The sequence below is a fragment of the Kogia breviceps genome, chromosome 6 (assembly GCF_026419965.1).
Source record: "Kogia breviceps isolate mKogBre1 chromosome 6, mKogBre1 haplotype 1, whole genome shotgun sequence".
Classification (NCBI taxonomy): Eukaryota; Metazoa; Chordata; class Mammalia; order Artiodactyla; family Physeteridae; genus Kogia; species Kogia breviceps.
In genome coordinates, this window is record NC_081315.1 from 58,907,010 (window position 1) to 58,928,969 (window position 21,960).

Genomic DNA, 21,960 nt, shown 5'->3' on the forward strand with positions numbered 1-21,960 from the left:
AGTAGGCAGATTCAAAATAAGTTTTACAGATATAATTGATCATCCTCCATAGCAGACTTTTTAAAATGTCTTTAAGCAGTGGAATACCTTTTTCAAACAATTTCTGGTAAGATTCTTATATATAAAACAGATAAAAGCAGTATTATGTTTAAATAAATCTATCACTGAAAATGATGAATCTTTTGATGATTATAAAAATTTGAAACTATAGTCATATCAGTCTCAGTACCCAGTTTATTTCTCTATTCTGTTTTGGTTATACAGTATTAATAATAAAAATCCTGATTCACACAGACACACAGATACAAGTGGTAAATAACTGAGTTTGAACTCAGAAAAAGCAAGCAGGCAAAAACTCAATTCAGAGTTCTGCAACAAGTCAACTAAGCAGCGTACCAGGAATATGTTATCCATTTCCAAAGTGTTAAAATTTGATATTTGAAACATCTGAGTGAACACGTTATTTTTAAATTAGTTTAATTATTTGTATTTAATTTTTGAAATATCTTGTAAATATTAACTCTTAAGGCTTATTTATAGGAACCTAGGGTTCTATAGGAAAGTTTGAAAATACTATTTAATAGTTATATTTTTAATATTGGAATATTTTTCTTCTCCCAAAGTCAGGCTATTATTTGGTAGGGGTTCTAATAATTAGATATTCTCCCCCCCATATCTAATATCTAATTACTAGAACTAATATATCTAATTATTAGAATTGTCTAATTATTAGAGAATATCTAATTATTAGAACTGTCTTACCTAACTAAAATTTGTTTCACTGTATCTTTCTTCCATCAAAACTAGCTCTACATCATTTTTTACAGGAATATAGAATTTCTTTTCCATTTGACACTACTTTAAATATCATCCCCAAGTCTTCTCCAGAAAAGAAATCATCAATTCTTTATATAATATATGGTATAAAACAGTTGTTCATTTGAAAAACTCAAGTTCACCCAAAGGTGCAGTACCTAGAACTGGGCAAAAGTGAACTACTGCCTTCCTCATTTTAGACTGTATTTTTGTTAATAAAGACTGAAATTGCACTTGGGGACAGCCATGTTATTTATAAGCCAAATAAGTACTAATATATATCTAAAACTTTTTGGTTCTTTTAGCTCTTAAACCAGGTCTCTTCAGTTCTGCATTTATAGATGCTTAAAAACAAACAAGTGAAAAAATGATTTTATTAAGTTATGTATGTTTATTATAGAGATTTGGGAATGAGTTAAAAATATAAAGAAAATTTCAAGTCACTTGCAATCTAAGACCCCCATCAACAAGTCAATATATTTCCCCAGCCTTTTCTCCATGCACGTGCACACAAATATTTTTTATACAATTAGAAATAATACTCTAGGTCTATATTAATGAACATTCTACCATGGATGCTTCCCTATAAAATACTATATGTTTCAAAAATCAATTTCTATGATTGCATTATAGTCCACTATACAGATTCACCATAAATGAACTATTCTGTGTTGGACATTTACTTCTGATATGAGCTATTATAACTAATGCCGTTAGTTATAGTAATTAACATTTAGTTTAGTAATGAACTTTATTGCATATAAATATTCTTCTGTGCTCTCAAATAATTTTACCTCTTCCTCTTTCTTTTCCTTTAATAATCTAAGAGTAGCACACTTTATTTCTGTTGAGTATCATTTCATGGGCTTCTGCCCATTAGTTCACCCATTCAGATATTAAGGGTACTTGAAACTACATTCTGTTTTTCCAAGATTAAATATCCCTGCCACCTTTTCAGTTTTTATAAATCTTATATGTATACATATGTCTTCTCTTAAATAATCAAAATTCTCAATAGGACAGTAGAAATAATAATAATTTTAAAAGGGGTCCGTTATTGAGGATCTACTTTGTATCAAGACCTGTGATAGGTACTTCATACATATTAGTCTTAAAATTTGTTAAAACTCTGCAAAGGGGTGGACATGAAGAGATGCTGCCCAGATTCCTCATCAATCCTTCAAGAATTGCTCCAGGGCTTCCCTGGTGGTGCAGTGGTTTAGAGTCCACCCGCCGATGCAGGGGACGCGGGTTCGTGCCCCGGTCCGTGAGGATCCCGCATGCCGCAGAGCGGCTGGGCCCGTGAGCCATGGCCGCTGAGCCTGCGCTCCGCAACGGGAGAAGCCATAGCAGTGAGAGGCCCGTGTAGCGCAAAAAAAAAAAAAAAAATAGAATTGCTCCAGTTGCAGAGAGCTGCCTCACCAAGGTCAAGTACTTCTGGGAGTGGCACGTAACCAATTACAGATCAAAAGCAAAAGATAAAGGTCTGGGGATTTTGGTCCCTCCTGGGTTAACGCTCACAGGCCATTTCAGCTCTGAAGCTACAGGGTGGGGTCAGCTGAGGCTGTCCGGGTCTGCAACACAGCTCTACTCTCTATGCTCATTTCTGCTTTTTCCCCTTCCTTTCCACAGTTGTTGATCCCTAATAAACTCCTAAACACCAAAGTAACTTGGAGGCTTCTTTCTAGAGAACTCAAATTGCAACAGACAGTATTACTATTACCATTACAAAGATGAGGAAAACTGAGGCTCGCAAATTTTTTGAAAAATTAGGTGGTTTATTTGTCCCCAATATATTAGGACTTTTCCTATACACCAATATTCATTCCATCTATTGGGCCTGGCCACAAAGTCCGTTCGGGTTTTTCTGTAACAGCTTATGGAAAAACCCGAACAAACTTTGTGGCCAAGCCAATACTCCTCTAATCATACTTTGGCAAGATATTTTAATACTATGGAGAAATGGGATATACTTATATTGATATGGAAACCTAACTAGTTAAGGCACTTTAGTGACTCTTGGCTTACCAATCTCCTCTTCTTGGTTTGCCAATCTCCTCCTTACCTGGTCTTAGTCTCTCCACTTTGAAAATAATTCTCCTCAACAGAGACCATGAAAGCAAAACAGAAGTTGCATACCTCTGGTTTTTTCTTGATCGTCAATTACTGATGGCACAATCCACATAGGTATACCCCTTTACAGTGCGTATGTTATTTAAAATATCCTCCTTGTTGCCTTAACACTTTCATCCAATTTTCCCTTTTTCTTAATTTTCATGGCAAAGAACATAGGTTCATAAACTCTTTTTTTAAAATACATACTTGGTTATTGACTTTTTTAATCAAAAAGAAAAAAAAAAAAACCCAAACAAAGAACACTCCTTTTAAAACGAATCCTGAACAATTAGCCGGTTCATTAGATGCCTCCAACTACCCCTCCAACTTTCTTCCTCATTGTTAGTATAATTTATAATTGTATTGCCCTAGTTTTGACTTTTGAAACTTCCCAATCTTCTTGAGGTATCTGCTTTTTAATGTCTTTGGTTTCAAAAAGTTCAGAAAAATGAAACCAGTTTTCCTAAATAGAGCACATGTCGTTATAACTTACACCTCCCTCCTTGGGGCTTAGAGATACTAAAAGGGTCAGAGTTATACGCTCAATTTTATTATTTCAGCTTCACCAGTAGTTGAAGAACCAAAGAGATAGTTGAGAACTAAGGAAAAGAAAATTCCTTCTTTCCAGTGAGAATTAAATAAGAGCATAGATATAATTCTTGAACCATAAGAACTTTTCAGGGACTCTACTTTTAGAAAATGAGATTTCCGGCACCAGTATAGGGAGTTATAATCTCCTATAACTTATCTTGTGTTTGTGTTTATTTTATACTATATTTATAATACATTTATTTCTACTTTCTGTTAACTATGACCTTTTCTGATCATTAAACTATGCCCCTTCTAAACATTAAACTCACCCTTAAACCTAAACCAAATAGAAGTTTTTATTGTATATTCAGTATAAGATGCTATAAAATGTGTTAAGTCCTTTCAAGTAATCATGGGAGTGCCAGAAAACAATTTGCTAGAAAAGGTAAGCTTAGAGAGTGAGATAAATAGGGAAGAAAAGTGGATATTCACCATTCTACCTATATTTGTACAACTCTTTTAACCACTAAAAGCACTTTCACATTCTTGATCATTTTAGCCACATAAGAAACCTCTGAAGTTAGGCAGAACAGTTATTATTTTCCATACTGGAAAGGTAAAGGAAACTGGCATAAAGCAATAATTTTATGTTTCAGATTAAATTAATGGGAAAGCTAACACTGGAAACCAGAAACCACAATCTCAGATTTTAAAATTCTAAACACAACCACCACCTATGACACACAAAATTAGTAACTGAGAAACTAGTAAGACCGGATTATCATGATAGGTCATTTTGGGACAACACTATAACCTCTGAATGACCTCTTCTCAACCACAAAACCACCTGTCGAAATACAGAAGGAAAAACAAGGACTTGGCATTACCTGGTACCTCTGAGACAGACAGCAGAGGCAATACAGTAAGGACTAAGCACCATGACAACCTAGTTCCCAGTCCGATTGGAAGAGACTGCCTCTTCACAGTGTAATGGTAACACTGTTCTAAAACTGCTGTTTTCATCTTTCCCTTTCTCACTGATTTGAAACAAAGCATGATCAGATCAGAATTGCTAACCTCAGGAAAAGCAAGTAAGTCTAGTATCTAGATCTGGTTTCAGCTCCATTTTTCAACATTTTGGATTTCTTCAAATTGTGTATCGGGCGCCAAGACTCCATTTCTACTAACTGTTTAGTCTATAGGACAAAACATGGGAAAGAGAAACTTTCTGACTCTAAAAAACTTATCTATAATAACAGTCTCTCCTTATACACACACACAAAATACAGGCCTATATGTATATGTCTGTTTTATAAAATATTTTGCACTGAAGAAAACACTTATTAAGATAAAGGACAGGGCTTCCCTGGTGGCGCAGTGGTTAAGAGTCCACCTGCCGATGCGGGGGACATGGGTTCGTGCCCCGGTCTGGGAGGATCCCACATGCCGCAGAGTGGCTGGGCCCGTGAGCCATGGCCACTGAGCCTGTGCATCCGGAGCCTGTGCTCCGCAACGGAAGAGGCCACAACAGTGAGAGGCCCGCGTACCACAAAAAAAAAAAAAAAGGATAAAGGACAAAGAAAAAGGTGATTTCTGGCATCTTATCAACCCAAATTTCTATTTTCTGGTATCTTTATGCATCTAATTACCAAAAAAATGATGTTCATAATGACCAAAAGGTGCTACCAAATCTTGAAGTGCCTTCTGAATCCCCAAAGATTAAACTAGAATGAATACAATATAAAGTATAATGTATATAATATAAAATATAATGTATTCTAATTCTCTGAATAATGGTCTATGTCCCAGCCATTACTAAGCAATATACTACCCTTCCATCATGATGCATAAGAGATTTTTAGTATAATATTTTGCTAAAAATAGTGATTATTATAGTTTCCATTTATTGTTACCCATTCTGTACCACTGTTTTCCATGAAGGGAAAAAAATGTCATCAATGAAGATGAGAAATTATCTGATACTCTGGTTTTAGAAGATTAAGACCTTGAGAATGAGTACAGAGAATTGAAGCACTCTTCTACAGCTATCTTTTAACTGTTAGTTTTGTAAATCATATAAATTCTCTTACAAGGTAATACACAAATATGTACAAATGAGAAAATAAGCCCAGAAAGGGTAAGTGACTCATTCAAGATTATACAGCTACATAAGCAGGAGAACCACCCGGCTTCAAAACAGTCTTTTCTTTGCACTGCATCATTTCTCCAATCTGAAGAAGGAGTAGAAGAAATGCAGCATAGTATACTTTGTGTTAAATTCCAAATAGTTTGGCATTGGATAGATAACATGACATCAGCAAGATATTTGGCACTGTTCAAAACAGGTGGAATGTCACAACATATCACACTCAAGGTCTTCATCTGTTGCTGGATCCATGTTACTATGTAGGCAAAAAGTTGAAGAAGGAAAGAAATGCAAATGATGCATCTAAGTATTTCCTATGTATTTATCTCAACTAATTTACAGCATTTTTAATAATTCAAGTATCAATTTTCAAATACTTGGTTGTTTAAAGTTTCCTAGACAATTGTTAGTTCAAAATCTTAATTACCTCTAGTAAATTATCAAGGCATTTTATATTTTCCTCTCAAAACTGTGAAGGGAATGAAAACAATTTTATGTATTATCATCTTTCAGAAAGAAACAACGGCAAATGGAAAAACAGATTGATGTTATATGTCTCAATGTTATCAGTAATTCTTTTTTTAATTAAAAGAGGAAATTTGTGCATGAATACTAGTAACAAATATCAAATTCACGGCAGTATTTCCCAAATGAGGTAACCTTTTAAGAGGTACAAGTGATATCGGAAGCTAAAACAATTAGTCTAAAGATAAACAACAAGGACATACTATATAGCACAGGGAGCTATATTCAATATTTTGTAATAACCTATATAAGAATCTGGAAAAATATAGATACATGTAAAATGGAATCACTTTGCTGCACACCTGAAACTAACACAACATTGTAAATCAACTATACTTCAATTAAAAAAAGTAATAAATATATTAAAAAAAAAGAAATCTAAAGATGCAGTTTAGTACAGTGGTTAAAAGCATTGACTGTGAAGCCAGATAATCTCTATGGCTTGGTTTCCTCATCTATAAAAATGAGGAAATAGCTCTATTCCTACCTCTGAGGATTGCTTTAAAAATTAAATAAGATAATCAGTATAAATAAAAGAAAATGGCAGGCATGTAAACACTATGAAAGTAATAGCTATTGTTATTCTAAAATTTGTAAAAAAAAAAAAAAAAAAATCACCAACCCACTAGAAGAAGTTAGCATATCCTGACCTCAAATACTTCAGAGCCGTGTACTAATTATTAAACAAATGAAAAATCTCTATTAAAAAGTCACAGAAAAGATATGAAAGTAGGTACAAATAAGTGAGAAGAAGGGGCTCAAATTCACTTTCAAATTCACTTAATTCATTTACTTAAAATAACATGCCATGCTGGTAATAAATAGGCCTGTATCAATAAAAACATTGAAATGATTTGTTATAATAGGCACCAAACAGGAAAATATAGGAAAATAGTCACAGGCGTTTAGTAGATGATTCCCTATCTAATGTATCAAACCTAAGTTATTAACTACAGGATACAATCTCTATGAGAATCCATATATTTCAGTCTTCTATTGGAGGTTCCTTCAAATTTTCCACTGTAAAACTGGCAGCCTTTATGAGGCAAAAATATACTTCTCTCTTTTCCTCAGGATGATAACCAAAGGAATCTGCCTCTAACCATCTAGTCACTCAGCCAGCGTTCAAGAGACAGCCTTCTATGAAATAATGCCATTTGCAGCAACATGGATGGACTTAAAGATTATCATACCAAGTGAAGTAAGTCAAAAAAAGAAAGACAAATACCATATGATATCACTTATATGTGGAATCTAAAATATGACACAAATGAACCTATCTATGAACAGAAACAGACTTACAGACAGAGAACAGACTTGTGGTTGCCCAGGGGGAATGGAAAGGGGGAGGGGCAGTGGGGGAGAGATGGATTTGGAGTTTGGGGTTAGTAGATGCAAACTGTTATATATATAGAATGGATAAACAAGGTCCTACTGTACAGCACAGAGAACTATATTCAATATCCTGTGATAAACCATAATGAAAAAGAACATAAAAAAGAATGTATGTATGTATAATTGACTCACTTTATTGTAAATCAACTATACTTCAATAAAAATAAATAAAAATAGATAAATAAAAGAATGAAAGAGTCACATAATAAACTCTTCACAATTCCATACCAAAAAAAAAAATAACAAAAGGGAGAGATAGCCTTCTAAGTGTGTTACGGCTCTGCACCCTCAAGTAGGAAATGCAGTTCCTAAATCCAATGCGCACAACATCATAAACCCAGTAAGAGAGAAATACTAATATTGCAAAGGATTACAGAAACAGAGAAATATGACAATAATATAAACATTTCCAGGACACTTAATGATTTATGAAGTACCTATCCATTCATTATCTCCTTTAATTCTTGTCGCTAACTCTGAACAGATACTCTTTTCCATTTTAAACTCAAGAATACTAAAGCACAGAGGTCTCTACAAGATTGTTCATGTCTTGTAATAAGCAGTCATCATCTTCTTATCTTTGTCTGTATTTTCATCAACTATATTACAGCTGTGAAAAAACAAAGGTCATGTTTTCTGTTTTCCATTTCAGGTCATGACAGCTTTCCACTGTCCTGTCTCAGTCAATCCTTTAACTCCCTACCTCCATAAGCTCTGTGCGTGTCCTCCCTCATCTATCCTTGCATATCTCCATGTCATATATACCATATTAGATTATGATTTTCCTACTAGAGCTCTGAGTGGGATAGAAACTGTATGTCTTTGAGTCTGTTGTGACTAGCACAGCACTTATCACAAAGCAAATGCTCAGTAAACATTTAGTGAATGAGTGACTAAATAAACGTATAGAATGTTAATTTAAAAAGATGAAAAGTTCATAAAATGAATGATTCTGAAAAAGGTCAAGTAGCAAAAAAAAATCAACTTTCTTTTTTACACAAAAACTAATATTTTACTTCATGAAAATATATATAGAAATACAGTATCATATTCAAGTATATACTCTTTAATATTTTAATGTAATCTGGCAAAAAAAAGCATAAAGAATAATACAGTAAACATTATTTCCAATACACAGCCTAAGAAATAAAAATTACCAGTAGTTTTAAACTTTTATATTACCTGTCTATTTCAGGGTCAAACCAAAGACAATTTCAAATGTGTGGTAATTAAAGAAATAAGTACACTATTATGCTTCATTTCCTTAACTCACTTTTCTGTTTTGAAGAATATTGCACAACCATCCACATGCTTTCTCTCCTGCTCAGACATGATTTTGGCACGTGACTTTGGAGAAAAAAATCCATCATATCCACGCTCCTTCAATGCTGGCAGAAAGAGAGTGAAGTATTGCTCTGTTTCCACTTCCTGAGACGAAAGAAACATTATCATTGACATGACAGAGGAAAACTAAGATATAAAAACGTGCAGCATTGTGAGCAAGGTGTGACCAAGTTAAAATACTTCACTTAAAAAATATTATCTAAGTACCTTACCTTATTGATAGCAGCCACCATTTGACAATGGCAGCTTTTTAAAACCTAAGAGAACCAGAAAGTAATGTGATTTTCTCATGCTCACACAGGTAGTTGGTCCCAAGTCTCTTGACTCCCAATTTAGAATTCATTCCACTATACTTCACTTCCTCAACTGGTAAATGAACAATTGAAAGTTGGTCATATTACAGATTAGGTGGTATGGAATAGCATATTTTATATTATAAAGAGGTAATTTTAAAAATTATTTCAAATTTCTCAACTGTGGTGGAAAGAAATGATACTCAAGAGTGAGAAGCTTAAGATCTACCAACAAAAAATTCTACTTAAGGAATTTTTAGGTACCTGAATACCAATAATCCAATGGTCTGTGTTAAAGTAGTAATTATTAAGTTAGACCCATAACATATTTTTAACAAATCTTTCCAAATGAAATAATCAAGTGTGTAGATAATGATTTATGTATGCTAATGCTCATAACAACATGATTTTGTAACAGTGAAAACATAAACAGCCTGAATGTCCAACAGTAGGGAAAATGCTAAATCAATTAATATATATTCACATAACTGGCTTTGAGGAATTTTAGTAACATGGAAAGTGTATTAAGTGCAATAAACAAGAAACAAAATACATCAGCGGTGTGATCTCTATTTTGAAAACATATCTGTACATATCTGTAAATAAATAGGCAAGTGAATTTTTTAAGAACTGTACAAGAAATATTTCAGAAGTTTTAACCCAGCAACTATATTTGGGATATGGGATTAGGTATTTTCCTCCATTATTCTTTATATTTTTTCAAAATTTCCAACTTCTCTAGAATGAACACTTTATAATACAATATTACTTTAAATATGTTCTTACTATAATAAGAACATATTTTTAAAATTATGATGCTTTTATACTTCATATTACACTTTACTTCTGAATCAAAAGGAGGACAATTAAGTAACCACAACAAGCCTACGTTTCTTTGCCTCCTCCTCCCCCCAATTTTGTGTCAGTTGTCAGTGTTTAAAAGAAAATTTAATTTCTGAAGACTTGTTATTTCCTAGGAAGTCAAATAAACCACGGAAAATAACACAAATATAAATAATCAAGCTGTTCTAGTACAAAAAAATTATTATAAAAAGTAATAGCTTTCTTCTTAAGCTATGCTGAAAAGGAGGTATGACATTATAACACCTAAATTTTTTAAATACCTTTAAGTATTTAATATGCTTTGTAAGTTGCTAAGGAAAAAGTACTAAAAACTACGCATAAACCTTCTTGGCCATTCATTAGCTGAGTGTTGAAAAGAAGCAATAAGACAAATATTTCAATGGAAAGGTACTTTGTCAGTTAAATTCATTATAAAGTATCTAGATTTCTGAGGTAGCTTTTAAAATAAGGCAAAAATGCATGATTTATAGTACAATATTTTTTAATGTTTAAAATGTTTATCACTGGGACTTCCCTGGCAGTCCAGTGGTTAAAACTTCACCTTCCAAGGCAGGGGGTGTGGGTGTCATCCCTGGGTGGGATCCCTATTCAGGGAACTAAGATCCCACATGCCTCCTGGCCAAGAAAACCAAAACAGAAGCAACACTGTAACAAATTCAATAAAGACTTTATAAATGGTCCACATTAAAAAAAAATGTTTATCATTAAAGAACAACGGTGGGCAAGTAATTCTGTTTTACAGATCCCATTATAAGTTAAATTTATAAACCTTAGAGATGCAATATTCTGCAGTTTTCTCTTTTGGCAAGACCAAAGATTTGTTCATAAAATGAATTAACATGAATAGTGTAGTGAGGTTACTTTCACGTAAGAAAATAGTAAATGAGTATAAGTTGGTGGCTATACTTAGCAAAACAGTTTCACTGTAGAAATATCTGAAGTGCTTATTAAAATTGTCCTTTTTTTTTTTAAGAGGAGAGAAAATAAGTGCTTTGGGTTTTCCTTCGAACACAGGAACTCTCCCAAAAGTAAGATCCTTCTATAATTTTTAGCTTCACCTTTAAGTTAGACAATTTAATTTCTATAGTGTTACCTGAAGACTAATGATATCTGCGTCACAGTTAACAATTTCTTCCATAATTCCCTTTTTCCTGTATTCCCAGTTTAATGCCCAGGATGGGCAATAGCCATATAGCTGCCGGGTGGCATATTTATCACATAACACATTGTAACACATAACCGTGAATGATGCTAAGAAGTGGGAGAGAAAAACAACAGACAAAAGGGAGAAAATTAGGCAATGTTTTCTAAAGCAATATCACATATACACAAGCACACATGCCACACAAACATACCCCAAATATCATCATCGTGAAATGCCTTGGGCAAGATTCCGTTAAGCTATACCTATAAAACTTCACTGGAATCCATCACACCAAAGTTCTTTGACCAGAATTAGACTAATACTTCATATTTGTGATTTTTAGAATATTTTAATAAATAAAACTTCAACTTTAAAATCAGAATACCATTTTTTTGCACATAATTTACTGAGCAAAACTTTTCTCTATAAATGGAATAAAAGTAAATTTTAATTTTTCTCGTTACAAGGCTCTAATTTCATTAACTTGTATTAACAAAATATCCATACTTAATACTTTTTTGGGCCTCTTACTGCTCTCACTGCTCTAAGCCAGAAGAATATGGACTAACAAAGTTCAGTCATAAGAGAATCCTTTTTTACCAAATCAAATGTTCATTTCTAAAACTAAATTCTCATTTAAAAATGCCTATAAAAGGACTACAAGCAAACTATTAGGAAAACGCAGCTTGTATCCCTGCTACTCAAAAATGTACTCTAAGTACCAGCAGCATCAGTTATCACCTAGGAACTTAGTACTGAAGAATTTCTGGCTTCACAAAGACTTAATGAATTGGAACCTGCAATTTAACAAAATCCCCAGGTGATACATACGTACATGCACACCAGGTTTGAAAAGCCCTGATTTTTATCATTAATTCTCTATCCTGGCTGTCCATTAGAATCAGTTTGTAGAACTTTTTAAAAAAAATGCTGATACTCAGTGCCCTACACTCCAGACTAATTAAGTTAGTATATTAGGATTTGGGTATTAATTTTTTTTTTCCCCCGTACGTGGGCCTCTCACTGTTGTGGCCTCTCCCGTTGCAGAGCACAGGCTCCGGACGCGCAGGCTCAGCAGCCACGGCTCAAGGGACCAGCTGCTCCGCGGCACGTGGGATCCTCCCTGACCGGAGCAAGAACCCACGTCCCCTGCATCGGCAGGCGGACTCCCAACCACTGCGCCACCAGTGAAGCCCGGTATTAATATTTTTAAACAGCTTCCCAGGTGATTATAATGGGCAGACACAGTTGAGAATAAAGTACTTAATAAAAGGTGAGGAATCCAAGAATGAAGTAACACTTGATTGAAGTTGATTCAAAGTCAGATGATGGGAAAGGTATTAAGAGAAACTTAGTTCAACGGTCCCCTGGAAATCTGACTGGTGGCCATTTTGTATACTGGTACCTCTTTTCACTATCTGGGATTAATTCTTACATAGTTTAATTACCATTATAGTTTTGTGGCTATAAATCACCCTTAACCATTGTTAGTTATTATACACATCTCCCTATGCATCAGAAGTAAAAGGCATTTTTAATATCTTTTTTTTTTTTTGTAGCACTGATTCTACTCATGGAAGTCAGACATCCCAAGAAAAATCCATAGTGGTTTTTCAATAAGGAAAACCCAAGAACACATTACTTGAGAATTCAACAACTAATGAAAACATGTTTCTGTTGTTCCTCTTCTTAATGGAAATGAAGGTATGTGATATTAGGAAAGACCTTCTTCAGGAGGGATTACTTTGAAGAACTAGAAAATGGTGTTTTTAATATCATTTTAATACCAGAAAGGGAACAATTAATTACACATTAAGGAAGGCTAAACATAAAATAAATCTGCCTAACTTAAGGCTTTGTAGAAAAACTGAGGTATTCGTTTTACTCAGACCATCAATGTGAATCCTGATAAAAGAAGTGTTATTCTTGATAACACTGATACAGTACCTCTTAGAACAGGCTGATACTATGGCTCCAGAGTGTGGTGGTTTTAAAATTATTACCTCTAGAAGATACAGAAATGTACTGATATGATAATATTTCTCAGTGTTATTAAAATATAAATAGAACCATGAACACGTTACACTTCCCACATCTGATACCTAAGCAAATGATTTTTTCTGAATCCTTTCACTTCTTACCTTAAATTAAAAAAAAAAAAAAGATGGGCTTTATAATTGTTGTAAAAGTACATAATAAATTCTGTGGTTTGCCCTTTAAAATTAAGTGTCAGTATTCAGTGATTGGTTTACCTTCATATTAAAACAGTAAAATTTTCATTTTTAAAACAAAATTAGGTATTATGAAAACTATCACTTGTGATTAAGAGGAATATTAATTCTAACAACTTATTTTAAGCAGAATTCCCAATCATAAAATGTCTAATAAGCAGTAAGAAGCCCTATAAATGTCAAATCATCATTGGTCTGCACCAAAAGATAAAGGTTTATATTTCCTACATTACTGCTCTTCTAGAAATGTTAAATCTTATAATTAAACGGCTCAAATCTTCACCCTGTATCACTTCTATACCCTTGGTCTGGTATCAGATTTTGTTTCCAATACAGTAAATTGAACTCATTCTAAATTATCCTTCTACAAGCATTATCAGCCTACCCACTCAAGAAAGATAAAGTTTCTAAGTAGTTTAAAATTTCTCAGAAGAAAATTTGTTACTACTCATTTTTCTTAAATCACCAAACCCTATGTGAAGATGCCATTTGGGAAGCTCTATTACAAGAAATAATTTTAAAACCAAGAGCTGCATCATTGTGAAAGGTATGAGATCCCTGTACATAAGCCTTAGGGTAGACTTTTAAGTCTACTGATCAGTATTTTTAAATGTATCTACTCAAGGAAGGTAAAATGAAGGCCTGTCAATTTTATCACAAAGCCCAAATGGCATTTCAAGTATATCTGAAAAAAGTCAAGAAGAATAAGAAAAACTATTTACCTGATGGCAGAATTTGGTCTCGTTCTTTTAATGTAATCCATGGCCTCGGAGGAAGCTGCTCTGGATGAACTGGAAAAAATTTATGTTCTTTTAAACATATTTTCATGTCTTTCTAAAATCAGTATCATTTGCTTTATAATGTCAAATCAGCTTCTGTTTTCTCTTCAGCTATAATGCCCCACAAACTGACTTAAAAATATAGTACTGAAATATAATGAAGATTTAGAAGCTGAAGGAAGTTGACGAAGAGTTCTGCATAAAACACATAACTAATATCCAAAAAGAACATGAGGAAATTCAGTAGTGGCATTTATACTTACACAGTATTTATAAAAGAGTACCTATTTAAAACCTTAAGTAAGGTTGCTTCCATGTCCTGGCTATTGTAAATAGTGCTGCAATGAATACTGTGGTACCTCTTTTTGAATTATGGTTTTCTCAGGGTATATGCCCAGTAGTGAGATTGCTGGGTTATATGGTAGTTCTGTTTTTAGTTTTTAAAGGAACCTCCATACTGTTCTCCATAGCAGCTGTATCAATTTACATTCACCAACAGTGCAAGAGGGCTCCCTTTCCTCCACACCCTCTCCAGCATTTATTGTTTGTAGATTTTTTGATGATGGCCATTCTGACCGGTGTGAGGTGATGACACCTCACTGTAGCTTGATTTGCATTTCTCTAATGATTACTGATGTTGAGCATCCTTTCACGGGTTAGTTGGCAATCTGTATATCTTCTTTGGAGAAATGTCTATTTAGGTCTTCTACCCATTTTTGGATTGGGTTGTTTGTTTTTTTGATATTGAGCTGCATGAGCTGCTTGTATATTTTGGAGATTATTCCTTTGTCAGTTGCTTGTTTGCAAATATTTTCTCCCATTCTGAGGGTTATCTTTTCATCTTGTTTACAGTTTCCTTTGCTATGCAAAAGCTTTTAAGTTTCATTAGGTCCCATTTGTTTATTTTTATTTCCATTTCCCCAGGAGGTGGGTCAAAAAGGATCTTGCTGTGATTTATGTCACAAAGTGTTCTGCCTATGTTTTCCTCTTAGAGTTTTATAGTGTCTAAAGGCAGGACAGGAATAAAGACACAGACACAGAGAATGCACTTGAGGACACGGGAAGGGGGAAGGGTAAGCTGGGACAAAATGAGAGAGTAGCACTGCCATATATATACTACCAAATGTAAAATAGATAGCTAGTGGGAAGCAGCTGCATGGCACAGGGAGGTCAGCTCAGTGCTTTGTGACCACCTAGAGGGGTGGGATAGGGAGGGTGGGAGGGAGACGCAAAAGGGAGGGGACATGGGGATATATGTACACATATAGCTGATTCACTTTGTTATACACCAGAAACTAACACAACATTGTAAAGCAATTATACTCCAATAAAGATGTTAAAAAAAAAAAACTTAAGTAAGATGTTATGTCTTAATTATACATGTAAATTGTGTTGACCCAGCCTTGTTCCCAGCTGGAAAATCAAAGCTATGTGAAGTTTCAACACACTGATGAACAAAATATTCAAATATTTTTAAAATAGAAAAAAACAAATATGCATGCATAATAAAAATTACTGAATTTTCTAACAGGGCTTTCATTTCCTTATTTTACTCTTTCTCTCTTTCATAATGTCAAGGCAAAGCAAGAGATTAGAGCTACATTATACAGAAAAAAGGAAGGCACTGGTTAAACATTAATTGCTCAGATATGATTGTCAATACTATGGAACTAAATGTTACCAAACTATCAGATGAAAGAAAATTACTAAGTTAAGATTTAACTTCCTCTTTTTCTTCTCCCTTTTAAACACATTTGCAGTTACAGAACAATTTGATTAGAGTTTGCAGATTTACCCAGGGAATTAGTGGATAAGAAATGTACTTCTTTAAAACAAAAACACTCCATCATCATCCAGCCACAGAAATTTTGACCACAGTATCCAAGACGTTTAAAAAAGTTTCACTTTACTAATCATTTTGATGTTCCAAAGTCTACCTAAAGGATGCCTGTTTTAGCAGCCATGCTTTTCACAAAGTGAAATGAACGTTATTTTGCACAGTCCACATGAAGGTAATCATAAGATGACAAACCATCCAGCTGGTTCAACACATTGAATCCTGGAAAATAATCATGCCTGCTAGGAGTGCCATGCCAGAATCTTGGCAACTATCTCAAAAAATGGAAAGCTCATTATATAAATATAATGAAGAGTAAACAAGGAACTTTTTACCTGCTGGGATCCTTATTAGCAAATAGTTAAAAATTCAGAAAGCACAAAAAATATCAAAATAAGACAAGTAAGGTGATGTCAACATTCTGACACTTCCCATATCTTAACTGATAGAGCACAATATATCAGTGTAAGTAAAACGTATAATATTCCCCAACAACAACCAAAGAACAAAAACATAGGAAAAGATACTCTATCTCACCAGTAACCAGGAAACATTAAAAAATGAGATAGCATGTCTTTATCCAGATTGACAAAAAAATTTTTAAGTTTACTAATATCCAGGGTTGGTGAGGTGATAAGAAACAGATACTTGCATGTACAACTGGTAGGAATACAAATTGGTACAGCTATCTGGGAGGACAAACTGGCATCATCTTTTAAAATTTAAAACATTCATGTCCCTGTGACCCAGCAATTCTATTTCTTGGGATCAGCCCTATCTGCTTAAAGCAGCATTCAAATAGATATTCATTATGCCATTGTTTATAATAGCAAAAGCAATGGTAAATGGTTATTATCCATTTCAAAGAAGTCTATGCTACAGTTTAAAAGAAAAAAGATGTGTGCTAAAGTGGAAAGGTATATAAGAAATACTGTTAAGTGAGAAAAAAGTAGAAAAATATATAAGATACATTTTAATTAAATAATAAGATATATTATAATAATAGAATATATTTCATTAGAAAAAAATTTAAAACACATATGCAAAGTAATACCATAAAATTTCAACTGGTATAATTTTTATATGTAATGTCTATAGACATGTCTACAAGGATACACACCCAACTTAAGTGTGTTTACTTACACGGAGGGGACTGGAATTAAAGGTAGTGGTCAAAGGAAAATCTAGTCTTAACCAGAATTTAAGTATTTCTTACAAGGAAAATAATATATTCATGTGTGGCACATACTTAAAATTGACATTTTTCAAAGATAAAATTGCATAGCCAACGATATAACAAAGGAGAGGGATACAGAGTTATATGGGCCAACTATCAAATCAGATAAAGACTGTTTAATAGATAAATCTATATGGTCCTAGACACAGCACCAGGATTTGGATCAAAATTGAAGATAAGTCTATTCTCATTATGAAGAGAAGAACAGCAGTTGACATCTTAATACGTCTTTCGGCATCATACCTATAATGTGATAAAACAATTCTCCCATTTTTATCTCCCACACATGCCATACTAAGTGCAAGACAGACCTGAAGCCACCAGGAATAGACCCAGGGTGGTGAGGCATGCAAGGAAAGTTCTGATTTCCCACACCTCCCAGTGGCTGGCAGCACTGGGCCTGGTCTCCCCACAGAGAGGGTGCCAGCTGAGCCTGGGAGGACCAACAGAACCCACATGCTAAATCTAAATTGGCTGCCTGATATTGAGGTTTTTAAAAGGTCATGAATCTCCTAACAAAATATTCAAAATATACAGGGCACAACTGAAAACCACTGGTCATACCAAAGACCAGGAAAATCACAACTTCGGTGAGAAAAGACTACCAACAGACAACAACACAGAGATGATTCAGATGTTGAAATTATCTGACAGAAATTTTAGAGCAGCCATCATAGAGCTGCTATAAAGAGTAATTACAAATTCTCTTGAAAACTGAAAAAAACAGAAAACCCAAGGAAAGAAGTGGAAGGGCACAATAATAACGATAACCAAAGATAAAATGATTGAATTTGAGAACATATCAAGAGAATTTACTCAATAGGAACAATAAAAAGAAAACTGAAAAAAAAATGAACATAGCTTGAGGAACCTGTGGGACTATAACAGAAGATCTAAGATTCATATCATCAGAGTTCAGAAAGAGAATGTAGACTTAAAAGTATTCTGAGATAATGACTAAAAATTCTCAAATTTAATAAACAACATAAATCTACAAGTTTAAGAAGATGTGCAAACTTCAAACAGAATAAACCCAAAGTAAGCCACACCAAATCACATCATAATGAAACTGCTAAAAATTAAAGACAAAAATCCCAAAAACCTCAGAGAAATGACACATTACCTTAAGGGGAACAATAACTTTCTTTTCTAAAACCATGGTGCCAGAGGAAGTGATAAAGTGCTAAAAGAACTGTCAACCTCAAATTCTGTGTCCAGAAGAACTTTCCTTCATAAATCAAGGAAAAATAAAGATGTTATCAAAGGAAAATGACAAGACTTTGTTGCTAGCAGACCAGCCCTTAAAGAATGACTAGAGGAAGCTCTCTAAACAGAAAGAACATAACAGAAGAAATGGAACATCAAAATGGAAAGAACAGAGAATGACTAATGTTAAGGATAAATATAACACATTAACCTTCTCCACATAAGCTTCTTAAATCGTATCTGACGGCTGAAGCAAAAATTATAACACCTGTGTGGTACTTAGTACAGGTAGAGGAAATACTAGGGACAGTAATATTTTAAAGGTGGGGAGGGTGAAGGGACACAAATGGAAGTAGGGCATCAATAATTCACTTAAAGTGATAAGACATCATTATCAATAGACTGTGCTACGTATGTATATTGTGATATCTAAAGTAACGACTAAGAAAACGATACAAGACAATATACTCTAAAACAGCATAAATAAAATAATATGGAATCCTAAAAAATGTTTAAGTAACCCACAAGAAACCAAGAAAAGATAAATGAAGGAAACAAAGGAAACAAACATAATAAAGTATCAAAATGGCTGATTCAAGTTCTACATATGAATAATTATTTTAAATGTACATGGTCTAATACACAAATTAAATGAGTGGAATCTTGGCAGAGTAGATAAGAATCATGACATATAAGTCAACTGTACACTAATACAAGAAATTCACTTCACATACACATAGTGAAGCTGAATCTAAGAGTATGTAAACATTAAACAAACCAAAAAGAAGCAGAGTGGTTATGTTAACATCAGATAAAGTAGACTTAAGAGCAAAAAAGATACTAGGAACAAGGGAGGTTATTACACAATGATAAAAAGATCAATTCATCAAGAAGATGTAGCAATCCTAAATATGTATACATCAAACAACACCACTTCAAAATACATGAAGCAAAGCAAAGACTGACAAGGCTGAAAGGAGAAACAGACAAATCCACAACTATGGTTGGCAATTTCAGCACTATAATATCTAGTAAGACTACTAGATAGAAAGTTACAAAAAATATAGAGGAATTAAATACCACCAGCAACCGGCATGATCTAATTTGCATGTGTAGAATACTCCACCCAACAAATCACAAAATATATACTTTTTTCAAGCACTCATGGAACATTCACCAAGATAGACAATAAAACAAACCTCAAGAAATTTAAAATAATTGAAATAATACAGAATGTTTCCCAACTGGTCCCAAACTGGAATCAAACAAAAAGCTAGTAACAGACAACAGGAAATTAAGTAACATATTTCTAAATAATCCATGAGTCAAAGAGGAAGACTCAGAGGAAATTTTTTTTAAAATACACTGGACAGAATGAAAATGAAAATACAACATATCAAAATGTATGGAATGCAGCTAAAGTAGTTCTGAGACAGAAATTATAGTGTATAGTGCTACATCCTTACATAGAAAATGAGGAAAGATTTCAAATCGACAATCTAACTTGTTACTTCAAACAAGAAAAAGAACAAAATAAACCCGAAGTAAGAAGACAGAAGAAACTACTACGATATAGGGATACAGAAAGGTTTAACGCAGAAAAAAACAGAAAAAGATATACAGTGCAAATTCTAACCAAAATAGAACTCACGCAGCTATATTTTTTTCATATACTTACATTAATATGAAAGTAATAAGAACAGCATAATGATAAAAGTTTCAAATAACCAGAAAGATGAAACACAGGAAAATATATCCTCAATATATGTAATTAAACGTTGTAAGAACTACAAGAAGAAATAAACAAATCTGTAATCTAAGTGGGAGATTTTAACATAGCTCTATTAGTAATGAATAAAAACAAAGTAATCATTAAGTATATATAACACATTCAAATTAGCGAACTTTAATATACATAGGATGCTGTATAAAACAACTATAGAATGCACATTCCTTTTAAGTACATATTTAACATTTACAAAAAGTAATTAAGCATGAGCTGGCTAATATATAACATATTTTTAGAATTTAAATCAGAGTACGTTCTTTGACTGGAATTAAGCTAGGAATCAATGACAAAGAAAACTAGAAAAACTAGAAAAACTCCCCTAAAAATAAAAAAAATAAACTTCTAAATGACTCATAAAAGAAGAAATGAGAGCTTGGAGAAAATATGCTGAATTGAATGATAATGAAAATTATACAAATTAAAACTTTCAGGATACAGCTAAAAGTCATATTTAGAGGGAGATTTATTAATGAAGACACCAGAGAAAAAAAAAGTCTAAAAGTAAAAGATTTAGGTGTTATAAGAAATTAGAAAGAAAATAGCAAATGAAACCCAAAGAAAGCAGAAGGAAAAAATAAAGATAAGAAATTACTGATAGTGAAAAAAAAGTATGATAGAGCTGACCAAAAAAGCTAAAAATTGGTTATTTTCTTCAAAGAAAATATTGATAAATCCCTGGACAAGACTATTCATGAAATAAATAGAGGCAACACAAAAAACTAGTATCTGGAATGGAAAAGAGACATCACAATACATTAAATGGACATTAAAACCTCATAAAAAGATATTCTGAACAACTGTATGCCAATAAATTTGAAAAATTAGATAAAATATTCAAATTACCAAAAAAACCTTTCAGAAACTGATAAAAAGAGAAATGGAAAATCAGACAAATATTATAGTTATTAAAGAAATTAAATCAGTAATTGAAACTGCCTACAAAGGAACCCCAGGCTCAGATGTATTCTACTAAATATTTAAGAATTAAGAATTTAAGAATATCAATCTTAAATAAACTCTTCTAAATAACAGAAAATGAGAAAATAATCCCCCAAAACTTTAATGAGGCCAACATAACCTTTATATCAAAACTTGACAAGAAAAATTACTGGCCAGTCTCACTCAAACACACATGCAAAAAATCCTAAGTAAAATATCAGCAAACAGAAACAGGGATATATAAAAAGAATAATAATATATTACAAGTTACTTGGGCTTATTCCAGGAATACAAAGGTGGTAATATGAAAAACCATCCATGCAATTACCAAATTAACAGAATAAAGGACAAAAATTTTATACTCATCTTAATAGAAAAAAAGCATTTGATAAAACAACATTTATTCATATTAAAAAATAACAGACTCTCTTAGCAAATGAGGAATAGAAGAAAATCCTTAATCTGATTAATCTATCACTATAAAAACTACAGTGAACATCCTACTTAATCATAAATTATTAAAAGCTAATAAATTATGAAGTTAGACAATGATACCCATTATCACCACTTTTAGTTAGCAGTTTACTGGTGGTCTTAGCAAGTGCAATAAAGAAACATAAAAGATATAAGAATTAGAAAAATAATATTAAAAGTAGAATTTACAGATGATATGATTGCATAAATTGATATTAAAATGCATTAGGATTAAAAAGAATTGAGCAAAGTGGTTGAATACATATTTAGCAAGTGTTCAGCAAGGTGGGAATAC

At 33.1% G+C, this 21,960-nt stretch overlaps 1 protein-coding gene across 8 annotated transcripts in view; it reads right to left on the bottom strand.

The window, feature by feature from the left end:
* Window positions 1-21,960, bottom strand: part of CNOT6L (CCR4-NOT transcription complex subunit 6 like) — a 122,943-nt gene that overhangs the window by 19,402 nt on the left and 81,581 nt on the right. For all 8 annotated transcript variants that reach the window (XM_067035883.1, XM_067035881.1, XM_067035880.1 and 5 more), the window contains 3 exons: window positions 14,127-14,195; window positions 11,123-11,280; window positions 8,802-8,956 (listed from right to left, as the gene is read on the bottom strand). In XM_067035883.1, the coding sequence (XP_066891984.1) occupies window positions 8,802-8,956; window positions 11,123-11,280; window positions 14,127-14,195 (382 nt within the window). The remainder of the gene's footprint in view (window positions 1-8,801; window positions 8,957-11,122; window positions 11,281-14,126; window positions 14,196-21,960) is intronic.